The 20295-nt window shown below is 38.4% G+C and overlaps 1 protein-coding gene across 1 annotated transcript; it reads right to left on the bottom strand.

Annotated features, from left to right (window-relative positions):
* Positions 1-6942: 6942 nt before the first annotated feature.
* Positions 6943-19126, bottom strand: LOC113093946 (G-protein coupled receptor 61-like). Its single transcript, XM_026259559.1, has 2 exons — positions 18473-19126; positions 6943-9682 (listed from the first exon to the last, which is right to left on the bottom strand). The coding sequence occupies exon 2, from the start codon at positions 9419-9421 to the stop codon at positions 8012-8014; it is 1410 nt and encodes a 469-aa protein (XP_026115344.1). The 5' UTR covers positions 9422-9682; positions 18473-19126; the 3' UTR covers positions 6943-8011.
* Positions 19127-20295: the final 1169 nt, after the last annotated feature.

Raw genomic sequence — 20295 nt, 5'->3', positions numbered from 1 at the left:
TGGCGATTCTTTGATATAGTATATTATGCAAGTTCTGTTTAAACTATTAGAAATTTTATATGGTCATTTTGTTTTATGGTGGTGTTTTCTTGCTGAGATTTTTTTTTTCACCACAGATTGTAATTCCTGTTTTTTTTAATTGAAGAGTTTTATTTAGAAATTTCAGTATCAGTGTTGAAGCAAATAAATATAAATACATTTCATTGTATTAAGAGTGCTCAGTGTTTCCGTTACATTTCAACTGTCATGTTAAAAATATTAGGTTAGGATAACTTTATTGTCCTTGCCATACAGTACTTTCATACAAATATAAATATATGTGAATACACTATATGACACGTACTATGCACAGTATATACATTATACAGTACTGTAGTAGTGCAGTATTACAGAAACCAATTACAGGTGTGGACATGTGGAGTTCAATTGTCTGATTGACTTAAATATATGAGAATGATAGTCAAAATACCATAAAAGCGCATGATTTTATGTAAATTTATATGAAAAAACTCTCAGTTGTGTTGGGGGCCCTGTCAAGATTCTTTTCATGGGGCCCAAAATCCTTAGCAGCGCCCCTGCCAGGGCCCCAAAGGAAGAGAGGGCCCTTGAAAAGTCTGGAATATATAGAGGAGGGGGGGGGGGCATTGCATTAGGACTGCCTATGCAAAGAGCCCGGGATCTTGTGCAGCACCCCTGAAAGTCGGCATTTGGACCAAAGCACTGTTAGGCAAGGGAACTAGGAGACTCACAATGTATCTAAACTTGAAACACATTTTGTACGTTTGCTTTGCTTTACTACTTACACGATTATTTGAAGCATAAAGCATTGTTACTTACAATATACAGCATGGTTTTTAATCATATTTTTAGGGGGGACCAAAAACACCAAAGATGCTTTAATATATTGTGCGTTATAATAGACTGGTGATGACCGCACAGCGTAGCATTATAATATAACTTTCAAATGCTTCTAGTGTGATAAAACGGCTCTGCTTGTTTTTCCCCTCACATACGCACGACCGGAAGGAATGGAAGCAGTCAACTGTAGCATCTGAAAAGCTCCGCTACTTTCGAGCCGTGTATTGCGCTCGTTCAGTGGCCTCGTTTCGCTTCGACAGCTTTCAGCCTCACCCTGCTTCAATCTACTACGTTGATAAATCATTAGCTGATCCATGAACATGATATCTGCCCAAGTCCCGTCACACTGTATCGGCTGTGAGGATTAAGATGACAACTCCCATGATTCAACACTGTCATGGCGTCATCAAACTATGCCTAGTGGCAAAAAAATTGCATATTGTACCTTTAAATTATCTTTTAAGGAATCGGTTGAGTATAATGATTCACTCAGAACCACAAGAAGGTCTAAGGGTCTTTTGCTCCTGAACGCACTCCCTTAGCCAGAGAAATGTCACAGAGGATAAGTTACCATGGAAACACCAAGTCCCACACTGGTTGAGAATAAAGCCTGTGTTCCTCTACTGATTGAGCTGAGTCTGGATTTGTTTAGTCTAAAGATTTTTCTTTAGTTTCAAACTCCCATTGCTTCTACTACTGATTAATCAAGGCATATGTTTTGATAATATAGCAAGTAATGTTTAGAAACCTCTTAATTTTTCATAAAGATTTAAGTAAGATTTAAGTCGGTGGAGCAAGAGCTTAAAAAATACAAGAGCTTCAAAGGGGAGCTGTAACATAGCCTAATATATTGTCATATTTATAGCCTAATATATTGTCTATTCAAACCAAATGTACTCTTAGTATTATAGGCCTACTATAACTGTAGGCCTACTTGTTTTTGTTATACAGTGATAATTTATACATTAGAAAAACATTGTAAAAATTAAAAAGTAGGCTACCTTATAAAGGAAAAAAAAGTCACATGCACTACTATCATTGCTTGGATTGAAAATGAATCCATTGATTGGATTGGATTGATTGCTTGAATGAAAAGAAACGAAGTTGCTTGTCAGGTTTTCCAAAGCAAGCAATTTTTAAAAAAAATAAGCCCAAAGTCGCGTATAATACAAGGACTTGGCAACTATGCTCTCGGCGGTGCTAAAAGGCCAAGCGTGTCTAAATTTCACCACTAGGGGCCTCCCTCTTACCAAACATCATAGTACACTGATGTGAGTCGCAATGATGTGTGTTTGTGCACATGAATGTGCCTACATCTGTTTGTTAGTAATTATGTGAATATATGTACACTATGTGAATGTATGGAGAGGAGAAGAGAAAGAACACAATGTTAATAGGAAATGTTTTCATCAGCAGCACTGCATTTGACAGTAATGGCGTTTGCCCTCTTACAGTGAGTCATTTTCTTTCAAGATGAGTTTACTGAATTATTTTGAGGTGTCTTTCAAGGCAGTTATTAACAGAGAACATTATTGTTATTATGGTATCTTTATCTTTTATACAGGCAAAAGTCCAGGAGGTGAATCAAAAAATAGAGTTATATTTTAATGCTAGTAATACAATTCTATCAAAAATAATTGATATTTATAAATGTAAACTTATAAATTATATATACCTTCCTGTTCAAAAGCTGGGGTCTAAGATTTGTAAATGTTTTTGAAAGAATTTTCTTTTACTCACTATATTTTTTTTTTCAGGATTCAAATTTAAAAGAACAACATAAATGATACCTGTCTCTTTTGATCAATTTAATATGCCCCTACTACAAAAAAAAAAAAAAAATTCCCTTCAAATAAAAAACGGACCAAAGTGTATATAAAGTAAAGATTGTTTGTGTCACGGTGTCTAGTTGGTGTGCCCATGTATAGCCACCACAGGGCGTGCTTCTTAGTTGTGTGTTTCTCTGGACTTCAGTTCCCATCACCCTTTGCTTTAAACTTTCAAGTCTCTTTACATTCAGCAATATCTCAATTACCTTAACTCATTCACATATTAGCCCAGTTTTCTTTGTCTTTGGTTGCTGGTTTATTGTTTTCTTTTACGTGTTTCTTTTGTTTGCCCTGATTTGGATTAAATTTCAGTTTGTTTTTGGACTCTTCAATAAAATCTGCACTAGGATCTTCTTGTTTTGGAGGATACTGTGACAGAATAAACCAGCCATTGACAGATTCGGTACCAAGACTGTGCTATAGATTGTGGACCATGCATTCGTATTGTTAGTCCTGCTTTGAATAAGGAGCAGGAGGCTGGGCTCTGGATGTTGGCGGATCTTCGCTTACAGGGAATGAAAGTGGGAGGTTTTGCTCTGACCTTCTGGACTTTGGTGGTAGGGCTGGAACTGAGTGAGCCCGTGCTCAGCAAGAATTATAATTTGGAAGATGGAGGGGTTTAAGACTATTAACTTCTGGAGTTTCATTAATTATCTCGGTTACCACAACTTGGTAATGCCATGTCGGTCTATTGCAGTGCTCTCAGAAATCCCTGAGCCTGCTCCAGTGGATAGCGAATCTTCACTGTTACTGTCTCAGTCTCACAAGTGAAGGTTGAGAAGGAGGACCGCAAGGTCTACTAAAGTTCGCCCGGAGCCCACCCCAGTCCTTGAATCTGCACTAGAACCTGCTCCAGTCTATGAGTCTGAGCCAAATCTGCACCCGACTCCGATGATCTCAAGTCCGGTGGTCCTGGAGGAGCCGACTCCGGTGGTTTCTGAAGTCACCACAAAGCTTCCCAAATTCACTGTTGCTGCCATAGTCAAGAAGGTCGCCTTTGGCCTCTAGACTGTTCTGTGTGCATGGGAGCATGCAGAGTCCACTTCAGAGCCTGCTCCAGTCCAGGAACATGAAGAGCCCACTCCAGAATCCGCTCCAGTCCATGAGTCCTCAGAGTCCAATCCAGAGTTCTGTCCAGTCCAGAAGCCTTCAGAGTCTACTCCAGAGCTCGTTCCAGTCTGGAAATCCTCAGAGTCCACTTATGAACCTGCTTCAGTACAGGAGTCCCCGGAGTTCACTCCAGAGCCCACTCAAGTCTATGGGTTCACTCCAGAGTTAGCTCAATTCTATTAATTCCAGAGTTTGTTTCAGTCTACAAATCCACTCTAGAGCTTATCACTCCTGAGCTTGTTCCAGTCCAAGAATCCACTACTGAGTCCGCTCTAGTTCCTCATGAGGTGGTGGTTTCAGCTGTGGAGCCTCTCAAGGCAGTAGCTTCCTCTTCAGCTCTCCTCTGAGCGATGGTGTCCACTCCTGAACTCTGTCTGCCTTGTCATGGCGAAGGACTGTTCGACTGTTGTTGAACTGTCTGCCTGTCCTGTTACATCCATCAAGGCTGTTACTAACCTTTCTGTGCTCTTCTTTGCAGTCCTGTCTGAACTGCTAGAGGGTCCATCGGCCTTTACAGTTCTGCTGAGGTGGTCGTCAGCTCTGCCTTTGCTAACTGCCAAGTTTCTGGCTCTGTCCTGGTCATCTGCCGGGGTTGTTATTCGGCCGGAGCCTCGCTGGTCCTTCCCTCCAGCTCCACCCTGGTCCTCTGGCCTATCTCTGTTTCTAGACCTCTTTCACTACTTGGACCTGGCCCGCCATCCCTCCCCCTTGTATGCCTCCGTTCCACCTCCCTTCTGGATTTTGTTGACTTTTTGTGGAGTGTCTGGAATCTGCTCCTTAGAGGAGGGGTAATGTCACCGTGTCTAGTTGGTGTGACCATGTATAGCCACCAGAGGGCATGCTTAGTTGTGTTTCTCTGGACTTCAGTTCCCATCACCTAAAGGTCTTTGCTTTAATCTATCAAGTCTCATTACATTCAGATACCTTAACTCATCCACACATTAGCCTGGTTTTCTTTGTCTTTGATTGCTGGTTTATTTTCTGTCTCTGTTACTCTGTTTTGCCCTTTTGCCATTGCAACGTTTGTTTGACTCTATAATAAATGCTGCAATTGCATCTTCTTGTTTTGGAGCAATCCGTGACAGTTTGTTTCTATTTACATTTCAGTTGCTTTGTTACTTTTTTGACCCAGTATACTATTCTCTCCTCTCCATTTTAACTGAACAGCAAACACTGAATTTGGTTAAATGGAAATTAACTTTAGTGTATTTTTGTATGCTGCTCATTCTGCTTATGGCAAAACATTGCAGACACAGGAACTCCTGCTTGGTTTACCCGTAAACAAAAGGCCATTGACACTGAGCTGAGTCTTGTTTGCATCACAAGAACAAAGAAGAAACCACACAGCTTATTTAATAATGCAGAAGACTGCTGAGAAAGTAAGAATATCATCTTATGAACCCTTTTTCCATTCCTCAAAGTATTGTACACTTACTGTTTTGGCAATCCAACATACTTTAAGCAATGCAATAAAATTATCATGCATGTCCAAAAGTTTTTGTGTACCATGCCCACAAAACATTTTTAGTGATTTATCAATTTAAAGCGTCTGGATAGCTACTTTAATATTTTGATTTAAAATAAGGAATATATGTATCTATATCATATTTCACATATACAACTGTTCTTTTGAACTGGCTGATATCTTTGTCTGGACATTTTTATGGTTCCTGCAGTGAGCACAGAGATATGAAGTGCCATCATTTTCTACCAATATCTGCGAACTCAGCTGATGATTCAGATCTAATGTGAAACTTGCTAATGAGTGCAATACTGCAGGTGCAGTACAGTCTTCACATCTAAGAAATGAAAAGAAAAAAAAAGCGATAATAGCAGTGTTGCCAGTGGGTGGAGAAGTACAAAATCTAAAAGGACATCTGTTGAGGCACATGTTTGCAGCTGACCCGATTGTTAACCTTTTGTCAGAGACTATCTGATTGTCCCTCGCCATTTTGTTGATCAGGTGCTTGCACAAACCCCAGCACAAAGGCCCCGGGTGGATGCCACCATCTTCATGTCACAAGGTGTGGAAAATGTGACTGAAGAAACCAAGGCAGTTTTTGCTTCTTGTAAACACACTTTTTTTTCCAATCTGAGATTGTATCTCTTCATGGCTGATTAGCGAGGCTTGCCGTACGAATGACCAGAAAACAAAATGCTCTCAATTTGTTTTAGTTTTTTTGATGGGCCAGAATATAATCAACCGCTAATTTTTTTTAAAGATATTAATATTTTTATTTCAAAAAAGGATGCTTTAAACTGATATAAAAAAAATGTCAGTAAAGACATTTATGATGTTACAGAATAAAAATCTATTAAAAATAAATGCTGTTATTTTAACTTTCTAATCAAGGAATCCTGAAAACAAATTACAGTTTCCCCAAAAATACTACTGTTTTCAACAAGAAATCTAAATAATAATTTGGTATTCATCACAAAAATAATCACATGAATAAATTACATTTTAATATAAATGACATTATATTATAAAATATTCCATAATATATTTATTCTACAATATTAATGTTTTTTGAGCAAATAAATCTAGCATAAAATACTTTTTTTTTAAACATTTTAAATATCCCCAAACTTTTAAACAGTACTATACAAAGTATGAAAGCCCTTGTACACCACCACAGACTATATGTGTTTTTTATTCATTTTTGAGAAAAAAATAAATAAATAAATATTTTTTTTTCAAAATATGTCATTGCTGACGGTCATAATATTTACGTCAACTAAAGAATTACCCACCTCACAAACAACTAGGGGTGCACCGATATATATCGGTCGATGATTAATGTGCATCTAGTCAGTAAAGCCAGTTTCATGTAGTAAGAGCTGCTCTATGTGAAATCACGCACCAGATGCAATTTACCGCTGATTAGATAACCGGCTTTAAGGCGGGCATACACTGTGCATTTTCTGTGCGATTTCGGCAAGGTACCAACTCACACTGTACGGGTAGATCGCATGCGATGTAATGCCAAAGCTCACGATTTTTGTGCGCTCACTGTACGGTCCGATTGCAGAGTTACGATTTGACTGCTCACACTATACGTGAGGAATCAACCGAATCAACACGTAGGATCCCTCAGAACCCGGATGTTTGTGGCTGTTTCAGAATAAACATGCTTTGCCGGGATAAACGCACTGCTTTGGTGATATGCGCAATTATGTGTGCTGAAACATCAAAAAAAAAAAAAAAAGGCGTCGGCGTATCTAGACACGCAGGTGGCTGGGAAGACGTGGCCAATATGGTCAATCCATTTTGCAACGCAAACTGGAGGTAAGCAGGTGTTTTTTTCCCCTCTTTTATTTTTCTTTTTCTTTGCCATAACTCCACAAGTTATCCCTCCATCACTTCAGTCCACACTACACGCTGTGTCAGGTGTCACCATGGTTTCGTTTATGGTTTCATGCATGCGCAGTGAGGGAAACGTGGAAAATCGGTTCATAGTCCTGCTTCAATAGTGCGATACCTCACTAGAGGCGACCAAAATTTCTGACATGTCAGAAATCCATCCAAACAACCGATTGCCGGTCGGGAGAGTCTTATCGCCTCTCTTTTCCCCTTGTACACTGCACGAACACTGCACGACAAACGACGCACGAAAATGCTGAAATTCGGCCCGACCCGAAAAAGAGTCGCACGAGTCATAATTCGGCTCAAAATCAGATGAAAATCGCACAGTGTATGCTCGGCCTTACTGACTAGATGTGCATTAATCATCGGCCGATATATATCGGTGCACCCCTACAAACAACCTTGGTTCAGTATTAGTGCATGCTCCAAATTTTGTTGTTACAATAATACTGAGTTATTAACAAATGTTATACTCATTTATTGTCTGACTTAACATTACGAGCCTTAAAAATTTGTAACATAGACCACTTGCAGTTCATACCGCTTTTTGAATACAGATTCCACGTCACAATGTTGGTTCCATGTTACATTGTTTGGACAAATGTCACTGAACCTTTGTAAACATGTTTCTGTCTAGTGGTAATGTGCTGGAATGAGGTCATTTCAGCACTCCAACATCTCTCCTCAAAAGAAAAAAAATATTCTTTGAGTATGACAGAAACCTACCAACCAAAGTGTATGTATAACCAACTATGTACAAATTTGTCGGCAGAGTATAAAAAGTCCCAGTGGTAAAACATAGCAACAATATACGATACAATAAATATAGATTTCAAATCTGAAAATATCAACCTTGCAGTTCCGATTTTGTCTTGATACAATTGTCTGATATATTAAGATTGTTCATGTGTTGGTGCTCTATGAACTCCGAGGTCTCCTCCATGATCTGGCCAGGAATGTGGAAGTCAACAGATGGCCCGTGGAGCTCAGTGGAAAGAGGATTGTCCTCTTCTTGTTGAGGGATGGAGATGCTTTGGGAATTCCTTGGCCGCATATTGCAACCTGTGCCCTGAAGAAACTGGAGAAAATTCTCCTCAATAGAAGCCTCTCGGCTAGGCAGCTGTTCTTCTTCACCGGGACGCCTCCACTTGAAAACGAAGGCCAGGTTTCTGGCCAGCTCTTCCCTGATCTGCCGATTCAGACAGCCGTAGAAAAAAGGATTGGAGGTGAAGCAGAAGTACCCCATCCAGGTGAACACGTCCTCCAGCTGGGCCATGCGTGCGAGGGATTCATGAGAGGATGGCATAAAGGTGCAGTACAGGTGAAAGGAGAAATAAGGCATCCAGCACCCAAGGAACTGACCTCCTACAGCGACTAGGACCACCGCAGCCTTGCCCCCGCTGAAAGTCCTCTGAGGGGTGGTCCGAGCTCCACTGAGGCTGGCCGCCATGCTGGAGCGACTGCTCAGAGATTCAGAGCGTGGCCGAGGAGTCTCCATCCACGTGGGGACTGGCCCGTGCTGCATGGCGGCTACCCTGGCCACTTTAAACATGTTGCAGTACACCACAAAGATAATAAGGACTGGACACAGGAAGTACATGAGGGTAAAAAGGACCATGAACACCAACCGTTGGGACCCTTCCTCAATCCAGTGGAGTGAGCAGCACTTTGGTTCAATGATTTTCCCCATAACTTTCCCCAGAGCTGGTCCCGCCTCCTCTCTATCGAGCGCCCAGCCGAGTAAAGGGAATGCAGACATGAGGATGGCTTTGATCCATATTCCAATCAGAACTGAAACCACCAACCCCACAGTCATTTTCACCTCATAGCGCATGGGATGAACGACGTAGTAGTATCTCTCAACATTGATGGCTGAGATAGTGAGGATAGCAGCACTGATCAGTCCCACGCTCAGGCACAGGTAACCCTGACAAAGAGCCTTGTTGAAAAAACCCTGACCTGACAGCATACCCAGAGGCATTAACACCAGGGCTGCAATGAGATCCACCAGGCAGAGATGGAAGACAAACACAAATTTACGTAGTCGCGGCGTCCTGGCGATGACTGTCATTACAGCTAAGTTGCCAACTATAGCCAGTATGTCCATCAGGAGCATGGTGCACAGGCCAAGCGTCTGGAGGAGGTGTCCATCTCTGGGCTCACTCAGTCCTGAGGCGTTAGGCTGGGGTGTGTTTGGACGCCAAGAGGTGGAGTGGGTGATGTTCCACAGTGTGTTGTAGGCGGTTGTATGCTCCATGAGAGGATGGAATGAGGATTGTGGGCGGAGGTGATTCTCATGGGACTATCACCCATCCTCCCCTGCTGAAAAGTGGGATCCAGCAGTACCGTTCGATGGTGGATCTCTGTCGGCGTTACGGCATGCTGGTAGAGGACGGACTATGGAGTTGGGGCTGATTCGGGTCTCAATGTCTAATTTCATCTTCACATATTCACCTCTGAAATCCCTGATGCTCCACTGCGCTCAAAGTCCAGCAGCTCCAAATGAGACATGATAGAACTGTGAAAAGAGACAATAAAGTTAGCAAGCAACTTTTAAGGAACAATCCATGTTAGTGACGCGAATAAAAAAATAATGACTTTCCGATTAATTGTGATATTCTTTAAAACAAACTTGATATGTATTCTTAATATCCTGAGATGGTCACCACGACAAAATAAATACTATTTTACCCAAAGTTGTAGTCCGAGTTGAATGTGGTAAGATAAAAAGGATCTGTGTTTCAATTGAGATGATTTCACGGGCTGCAAGTAATAACAATCCAGTTTAAAAACAAATGACTCTCGTCCAATTCTTAAAGAAACAATTCTCATTAACTGGTCTTTTTAATAAATCATTAAAAAAAAATTAACAGTTAGGAGTTACTGTTTGAAGCAGACTGATGAATCCTTCACTAAATTAACTTACTGATTCCATTAGAGCAATTACTAAATGTACAATAAGTTGTCCTTGCAAGTTACTATCATTCATATATATATATATATATAGGTAAAATGGATATTATAACTAAAATATATGCTCAAATGAATTGGAATCAAATCAAATATAATCAAAATGTGATTGGAATCAAATTCAATCAAATTTAACAGCCCTAAATTCACACAAACATAGAGTTTGAGCATGAAACACCCTTCAAAATTAGTTGGCAATCATGTGCTCTGTGTTTATGGTCATAACCTCACCTTGCACACAACCTCACATGCATCATTTCTCAATTTTACTAAATCATATTTTACTGTAAAAACACTGGACCAGCTTGTTTCTCCACGGCATCAATCCATCCAGTTTTTCTCTGAGGACACACACTCTCCCTTGTGACACAGTGTGGTCAGTGTTGTAACAAGAGCTCAAAAGCATCTCTAATTCAGCTATAAACTGTTTTTAGGACATCTCTGTGAGCACAGAGACTCTGTTTTCTGCCCAAGGCTTGAGACCACAACGATCACATGGTTAACTGATTGTAATAGTAAAGGGAAGGGGCTGTTCTGTACCTGGAAGGTATCACAACTGTGGTTTGGCTAGACAAAAAGCAGTTTGGAGCTTCAGTGGCATGATTATCCACATGACTATGATGAGCTTGTTTGTGATGATAATAGTGATAACTTTAAGCCCTCATCATCTTCATCATAAGGTTTGGGTGCTTTAGAGTTTTAATTTTAATTTTAAATAAGTTAGCATTAAAAAACGTTTTGGACATACTTCAACAAGATAAAAATAATACTTTAACAAAAGGCATAAAAAGAATGAAACAACAACAACAACAACAACTTTTTGATCTGAGATGAAGAGGCCCAATGACACAAGTGATTGGTGGACTCAATACCTTTCCAGATAACCTCCTGGAAAATAACCTGTGATGTTTACATAACTAGGTTTTTAGTTAAAAGTGAACAGAGGACGTTGTATCCTTGAAGGTAAAGTGTGTAATTTGTGGTTAAAATATTTCTGCCACCGTTAAATGTGCAGAAAAGTATACAAAAAGCTCATTCACAAAATACATTTATATGCACAGTTATAACTGAGCTACAGCAAGTTTGAGTACTCTCCATGACAGAAAGCTAATCACTTTTCTTTGAAAGACACATTAAGCATCCTGTTTGTCTTTCTGAGCAAGCGCACAATTATAAAGTTAGATAGTTGACCCGAATATGCAAATTATTCATATAATATGCTGTTAAAAGCTGTATCTGCTGTTCCTGTGGCTCAGTGGTAGAGCATTGGATTAGCAGTGCAAAAGATTGTGGGTTTGATTCCCAGGGAACACAAGTACAGGTAAAAATGTATAGCCTTAATGCACTGTAAGTTGCTTATTTGGATAAAAGCATCTGCTAAATACATAAAAATGAAATGTTGAAGAAACAATTCTTATTTTTATAAATTTTGAGAACTGTTGTTCTGCTTAATATTTTGTGGAAAGTATAATTATTTCCCAGAATCTTTGATAAATAGAAGTTGTTTAATAGAGATATTCAGTAACATTACAAATGTTTTTATGGTTACTTTACCAACATAAAAACATTACCAACCCAAACTTTGAATTGTAGTGAACATTCTAGATGAAGCCAATATACAATCCCACTGTCTATAGTAGGCCTAACCAAATAAAAATACATAGGGGTTTCAGTCATGGCTTACGTACTGTAAATAATAAACATGAAAAAACATTTCTAGTTTTGCAAGTTTGTAAACATCAGCTAGTGATTATTTTAATGCTCATGCAAAGGATGAGAAACACACAGTTTAGTGTTTGTTCAGTGGGTTTTATTTGTGTGTTTGGTTGTTGGAGAATTTAGGATTTAAATAACAACCTGTGCTTTCTATAGGAAATGATTCAATTAGCATTAATGTTATTTAATGCATCTGTAGGGCCAAGATGAAGTTGCATTTAATGCATTTAAGAGTGGTCGACTTTCTGTGAACCCTCCTGCAGTTTGTGAGACAAGAATCTGCAGGCAACTAACAATCTCAGGGGCTGCCAACTGAGAAACATATGACCCTGTAATATGCACATGACTCAGTATTTACTGCAATGAAAACTAGCTCTGTTGTTCAAAAACCTTGTGCCCCCCCCCTTCTTTTTCTTCTTCTCCTTTCTATGGCAAGCCATTTTAGCTTAAACTATTCCAAGCGTTACTCATCGTAATTGCATTTTTACTAGTAACAATTCAGTTAGAGCTCTACAATTTAATTCTGACTAGTAACAATGCAAATTAGAGAGCTCTCTAAATCTATAATTACAATAAGAGAGCTCTACAATTGCATTCTTACTAGTAAGAACTGAATTAGAGAGTTAGAGAGCTCTCTAATTCAGTTCTTACTAGTAACAATTATGATTATAGACGGGTGCACTTTTTCAGTCTGGTTCTCATAAGAGAACCTGGAGATTTGGTTTGGTCCTAACACTGCATATAGTGTGACCCATTAAATATAATTATAAAATAATTAATATATAATTAATAATAGTTATCAGGGCTTGACATTAATGCTTGTCTGCTTGTCCGGGACAAGTGGATTTTGTGAAGGGGCAAGTAAAAGAGAATTTTACTTTATTTTTTTCAATTTGATAATACCTAGAATATCAAAATCAACTGCGGGCAGCAGTTCCTTTTCCTACTTAGCTCCCAAATTCTGCAATAACCTACCTAACATTGTTCAGGAGGCAGACACACTATTGTCAGTTTAAATCTAGATTAAAGACCCACCTCTTTAACCTGGCTTACACATAACACACTAACACATTTCTAATATTCAAATTCGTTAAAGGATTTTTATGCTGCATTAATTAGGAAAACCAGAACCGGGAACACTTCCTATTAAACACAATGTACTTGCTACATCATTTCTCTCTTATTCTGAGGTCAGCGTAACCACCAGATCCAGTCTGTATCCAGATCAGAAGGTCACGGCAGTCACCTGTATCCAGTACGTATCCAGCCCAGATGGTGGATCAGCACCTGAGGACCTCTACAACCCTTAATATCAGCGGAGACCAGGACACCTAGATGAGCCCCAGAGACAGATCCACAGTCAAGACCTCTTCTCTCACGATCATTCACGTGTGCTGATATTCGTCAAAACAGCACTCTTGACATTACTGAACTCTATCAGATGTTATAAATGTAAAAACAAATATGCATACAGGGATATTTTTGCCCTCATAACTTATTTAATTACAGTGCCATTCTCAATGCATTCTAATAGACTTCATCATGCAGTAATTTAATGTTTTCTTTGCAAATGTGAATTCACCTTTAAAAAATAATTTTCAGTAGCTACATAGACTACCTATATTTCTTCTCTGTAAAGCATAATTATTTTATAATGATTTCAATCAATATAATAATACTAAATAATAATAATAATACTTAATAGATCAGCCTCAGTGCTGCTATTCATCATTGAAAGCTGCTTGACTGAGCATTTTCTTTTTTTAAGATGTATTTTTGCGTTTTTTGTCTATATTCTGATAGAACAGTGTAAATGAATTGGGGGGGGGGGGATGTGTGCGGGATCGGAAGGGTCCACAACAAGACTCAAACTCAGGATACCCGTGATGCAACGGCTTTATCAACGGACTGCCCACAGGACTATCGGAACAGACAGTCACCCGTTTTATGAATATGCATGAGGCACAACTATCATAATGAGGTCGAGCTGAAAAGAGTGCTCTACAATGCAATTCTTTCTAGTAACAATTCATTTAATAGTTTTTTTTAATTCAAATCTTACTAGTAACAATTTAATTAGAGAGCTCTATAATTGAATAAGAGAGCTCTGCAATTGCATTCTTGCTAGTAAAAATTTTATTAGAGAGCTCTCTAATTTAGGGTTTACTAGTAATTTCTGTTTAGAGAGTTCTCCAATTCAATTATAAAAAAGAACTGAATTACAGAGCTCTTTAATTACATCACAGAGATCTACAATTAAATGTATCTTAAATGTGCTGTTTTTATTTTATTTTTTTTACTAGTAACAATTTAATTATGGAGCTCTGCATTTTTTTTCTTACTAGTAAGAATTAAATTAAAGAGCTCTCTAATTAGAATTGTTATTAGTAAACACTAAATTAGAGAGCTCTCTAATCATAATTTTTACGAGTAAGAACTGAATTAGTGACCTCTCTAATTGGCATTGTTACTAATAAAAATGTAATTATGACATAACACTTGGAATATTTTATGCTAAAACGACTTGCCATACTTTTCCTCCCTCAGGGTGACCAGTGCTGGCACTTTACAACTAATAGCCCACACTTATAAACATGATGTCTGCTGTCATCACCTAAATAATCCACTATCACACCAATGAGCCCCGAGTTCATTGTCTGCTTCCAAACACTTCCCATAATCCCCAGAGGTGAGCTGTTTCAGTGCTACATTACACATATGTCATGTATGTCAACACCTTTATTCAAGGCCACCTCTATGGCAAGTCGTTTTAGCTTATTCAGTTAGAGAGCTCTCCAATTAAATTGTTACTAGAATAAATTGCATTAAAGAGCTCTCTAACTGTAATTCTTAGTAGTAAGAATAAGGGCTGTGTATTGCAAAAAATTTGGTGATACGACACGTATCACGATACAGGGGTTCCAATACGATATGTTGCAATACATTACGATACTGTAAGCAAGGGCGATATACTGGGATATTTCTTATTTTAGGAATAGTATATATTGTAAGGAAAGCTGTCATTAAGAACACACCACCACTTGCCAAATGTCACGAATTTCACATTTTCACTTTCACAGTGGGATGTGCATTTGCAATAATCAGTCCCTGTAACATTCAACGTTACTGAACCACTTTTTGTGCAGTATGCATAAAGGGGGAAATTAAAGTGCTTGCAGCATCCTCTAGTTAAATGTATAATACCATATATATTTTTAGACCCTGCTGTAAAGGTTCACATTTTAAGTTTACAATTGTGACATACAATGTCATAACATTTTGATCTGAACAAAAGAATTGCATCTGCATAATTAATATCAATGAAAAATATAGGATTCTTAAAGAAAACAAAACAAATGTAAAACAATCAAATAAATACAGATGCTGATCCTTCCCACTTGGATTTCACAGGTTTTTCAGTTTGTATTTATGTTCCAAAACCGTGACGCGAGCACCACACCAACTGCACAATGAGGGAAAGATGCAGCCACGGGGTGACCCTTCTGCCTGTTGCGCCCCGCATGAGCCCCTCTTCACACGGGTCACAGCAAGCGGTGGAACCAAGGCGGCGCCACAGTCCCGCAGTGGACGTTACCAAAAACGCTCAAATGACGGCACACTTCAGCTTGGTACACTGAAACAGGAATTGGGACAATTCTTTCACCCTCCATTACTAGCAGCAAACTACATTAACGCTAACATTAGTGGCATGCTCTAATGCTAGTATTTCCTGTCATTCAGGATTTGTTCAGAGATGAAGTCATCTAGTGGTCGGGAAATAAACTCAAAACTAATCTGCCATGAATCTTGAAAAGCGATATTCCGTTTTTGAAAATTGATACAGTATCGGCAAAAACATGATACCGTGATACTCACGTGTATCAATATTTTCTTACACCCCTAGTAAGAATGTAGCTGTAGAGCTGTGGAATTGCATTCTTACTATTAAAAATTTTATTGTAGAGCTCTCTTTTCAGCACAACCTCATTATGATAATTGCGCACCGACAAAAACGGCAAAAAGAAGCACTAAAGCTCTAATGATCTATGAAGTATTATTATATGCTATTTTGATTAAAATCATTATAAAATGATTATGCTTTACAGAGAAGAAACATAGGTAGTCTATGTAGCTACTGAAAAATATTTTTAAAGGTGAATTCCCATTTGCACAGAAAACATGCATATAAATGTATAATCAGCAACATGCATATTTAATTATTGGTTGTAAAATACCTGTTTTCAAGGGTTACCTAGGCTTTTCAAGGGTTTTATTTGCATTATCCATTCACTCAATAATGCTGAGGATGGGTCCAGTACTATTACCAGAAGAATTAACTGCATGATGAAGCCTATTAGAATGCACAGAGAATACCACTATAATTCAAGTTATGGGGCAAAAATATCCCTTTATGAGTATTTATTTTTTTATATTTATAACATATGACATAGTTAAAGGGTTACTCCACCCAAAAATTTTAATTTTGTCATTAATCGCTTACCCCAATGTCATTCTAAACCCGTAAAAGCTTTGTTGCTCTTTGGAACATATTTAAGATATTTTGGATGAAAACCGGTAGGCTTGAGACTGTCCCACAGACTGCCAAAAAAAAACAGTGTTAAGGTCCAGGAAAGTATGAAAAGCAATGCCAGAATAGTCCATCTGCCATCAGTGATTCAAGCGTAACATTATGAAGTGTCAACAATACTTTTTGTACACAAAGAAAACAAAAATAACAATTTATTTAACAATTCCTCTTTTCTGTGTCTCTCCAAATCAGCGTAGCACCATTTTGGCAAATCTGAGCTGTACACAGAATGCGTTATTTCCTTTCAAACCAAAGCATAAGTACACGTTAAAAACTTATCCTTGTGGCACGGCTGATAAAGAAGAGCATATATCATTTGAGTACAGCTCAGCACAGGACTATTCTGATGATGCTTTTCATACTTTCCTGGACCTTAACACTGTTGTTTATTTGGCAGTCTATGGGACAGTCTCAAGCCTACCGGTTTTTCATCCAAAATATCTTAATATGTGTTCTGAAGACAAACAAAGCTTTTACGGGTTTGGAACGACATGGGGGTAAGTGAATAATGACAAAATTCTGTTTGGATGGATTATCCCTTTAAGTAATACTTCCACCTTTGTCACACATGACTTTTTCAACATGATTAAATATTATGTGAAGTTGTGGACGCACATAACAGAGCAGTGCAAGGCAAGCATTTCTGTTTATAAAGCATATAAATTTATTTTTGGGGGAAAATTCTCAATTGTTTCACTAGATAAGACCCTTCCTCGTCTGGAATCGTGTAGAGCCCTTTGAAGCTGCACTAAAACTGTAATTTCGACCTTCAACCCTTTGGTAGCTTTGAAGTCCACTATAAGGAGAATAATCCTTAAAATTCAAATAAATAAAATAAAACCTTAATTTCTTTTTCGACTAAAGAAAGAAAGGCATAAACATCTTGGATGAAAAGGGGGTGAGTAAATTATCAGGAAATTTTAATTTGAAAGTGAACTTATCCTTTAAGCTTATCAAAAAGTAATAATAATAAAAAATGTCACAATTAATTTTTATTTTGCCTAATTTCTGATCAAAAAAGAGAGAGAAAGAAAGAAAGAAAGAAATAAAGAAAGAAATAAAGAAATTTTAGACACTTAATTTTGTCAAGAATGACAAGTAACCTATTAATTGGCCTATATATATAGTTCAAATTCTGCATGCATGTTCCAGTGCATAATAAACACCAAAATTAGATAATTTTTTCTGGTAAAGTACTTTCAAATCTATACTCTTTATTTTCATTTTTGTGTTATGGACCTAAGGGTCTGAAATAAAGAAAGAAAAATTATAATAATACTAATAATACTAACATAAAGGTGTGAATTAATTAAGTGATTAAATATTGAAACAAAACCTTTTAACTGTTATCTCACTCTTATGGTCATTCTGACACAATGAAAGTAATATCAGTTCATGCTTATGGGGCTTTTATTTTGAAGTGTATCACCAAAGGCAGGATTTGGAAAGGGAAATGGGTGTAGTAACAAATCGGTTTTGCATCTAATGACTACAAGTTTTTACTAGTAAGAATACAATTGTAGAACTCTGTAACTAGATTTTTTACAAGTACGAATTTAATTAGACAGCTTTGTAATTGCATTTTAATTCAATTGTTACTAGTAAAAATTACATTAAAGAGCTCTGTAATTGTAACTAGTAAAAATAGATTTAGAGACCTCTCTAACTGGCTAGTAAGAATGTAATTGTAGAGCTCTCTAACTGAATTGTTACAAGTAAAAATGCAATTATGACGAGTAATGCTTGGACTATTTTAAGCCAAAACGGCTTGCCATACACCTCTGGTTTAGATTGCTAAGAAAAGATACAAACAGCTATTTCTCATGTCACTGCCTGGTGATGGAGCCAACAAAGCAAGACCTGAGAAACGTTTAACTGCAAGACGAGATCTTGAAAACCATTTCCCACTCGTCCATCTGGAAATACTACAACATATGCATGTCATCCAGGATACACAAGTTTAAACAGGCGTCCGTGTGAGGTATGGACTTTAAGAAACCATTGCTCCATGAAATATAGGTGAGGAGATCGTACCTGTAGTGGAGAGGTCCAGCATCGAGGATCTCCTCTTCAGCTTCCAGGGTTAGTGTCGCGCGACAGTGAGAGAGGGATAAAAAAGAGGGGGGAGAGAGAGAAAGCCAGAGAGAGAGGTACCCAATACCCCTCCTCACCTGGCCCTTTCATCTCTCCGCCCCTCACCCTTTCACCCGCCCACACGCATGTACACACACACACACGTTCACACAAACACAGAAAGAGAGATATCGCCCCCTCCCCCGTCAGCGATGCTTCAGGCAGGCGGCTGGTCCAGGTGGTCAGGCTGATGTTCACGCTGCCGAGAAGACAGAAAGATAACAAATAGCACTGTCTCTTCGGGCGGTGCCGTACGAAACCTGCTCTCGCCCCTTTTCTGTCACACACATCCATACAAACACACACACACAAACATGTGCTTTCCCTCACACGCGCACAGGAGACACTGCAGAGCAGAAAGGAGAGGAGACAGGGATGCAGGCGGGCAGGCAACCTTCCTCACTTCACCAGGTCCTAGTGTCCTCCTGTTTCTGGCGCGTCCGTCCACAGGCTCTCAGGCGCATACGCTCGCGCACATGGGCTGCGGTATGGGGTCACATCGGGTTCTTAGGATCCATTGGGGCTGCTGCAATGAAAAACAGTCGCTTTTTCCTCATTCAACATTCAATCTCTCACTTGGGCATGGGTTGATCTCTATGTCCAATCCGTTAAAATCTCTTTCATGAGACCCTGATTGTTGTTTGTTTGTGGTTGCAAAGTCTGCCAAGGCACAAAGGGACTGCTAGGAAAGATCAGCAGTTGTGTAGTTTTGGTGATGCCAAGAACACATAAAATTATTCTAAAACTAAGACTTTGGAGGACATTGTGTCAAATGTAAAAGAATTTAAACTAAAATGGAATTTTAGTGTACATGAAATTACTTTATACAGTTATTTCTTCAATAATAGTTATTTCTTCAATTGAATATATATATATATATATATATAAGGGAAAACTTGATTAAAAAAATGTAAAAGCTAAATTTTAATTTGTGACAAAAATACATAATAAAAAAATGCAATCTACAGTTTCATGGTCGGCAAGAAATATAATATTTTTAAAAGAAAAATATTTTTGACTCCATATTCTCCGCATATTTCCATCAATGCAATTTCAGTTTCTTAGGGTATTCTGATATTGTAAATGTTGTCTTTAAATTTCACTAACTGGAATTCCTTCATGTCAAATTATTTGTGGCAAACTCGGAGTTCATGTGCAGCAAATGTATGCGAATTTAATGTGAACTCACAACAATGCAGCCATGTCTGTCTGAACACTATCTTTCTGTAAGGGATTCCATATAACTTTCTTGCACTACTGTACAACTTTGGTCTTTTTGAGATGCCCAGGAATCATCTAAGACACAAGCTACTGTATAAAAATGATAAGCACTATCAGTAAAACAGCACAAAAGTGGGAGCACACACTGTCCCTGACACCACTGGACACAAAACTCGTCACCTATGGAGCTGTCTTACAAAAAGATTGACTGATTTATTTATTTCAGCAAACTGGAAAAAAAGCTGAACCAAATAAACAAATTACTGATGCCTCGTTTTCCATGTAGCATCAGATAACAATGTGCTCAATGGTAAAAACCACAAGCATGGCATGCACTGAAATCAAACTCTCACTGAAGTTTTGATAACACTCAAAGAAAAACTGGTTTAAGTATATGTTGCACACTGATCTGCATCTTTGTGATTTAAAGCATTTCTTGCTTTTTCAAGACTTAGAGGGTTCATATTATGTGATTTCAGGTTTTCCTTTCTCTTTGGAGTGTT

Source organism: Carassius auratus, unplaced genomic scaffold (genome assembly GCF_003368295.1).
Source record: "Carassius auratus strain Wakin unplaced genomic scaffold, ASM336829v1 scaf_tig00215205, whole genome shotgun sequence".
Taxonomy (NCBI): domain Eukaryota; kingdom Metazoa; phylum Chordata; class Actinopteri; order Cypriniformes; family Cyprinidae; genus Carassius; species Carassius auratus.
Note: the sequence above shows the minus strand (reverse complement) of the source record. Positions and strands in the feature narration are given on the sequence as shown.

Excerpts from the sequence above, each read along its gene's own strand:
- LOC113093946 (XM_026259559.1), bottom strand. The coding sequence starts at position 9,421 with ATGGAGCATACAACCGCCTACAACACACTGTGGAACATCACCCACTCC.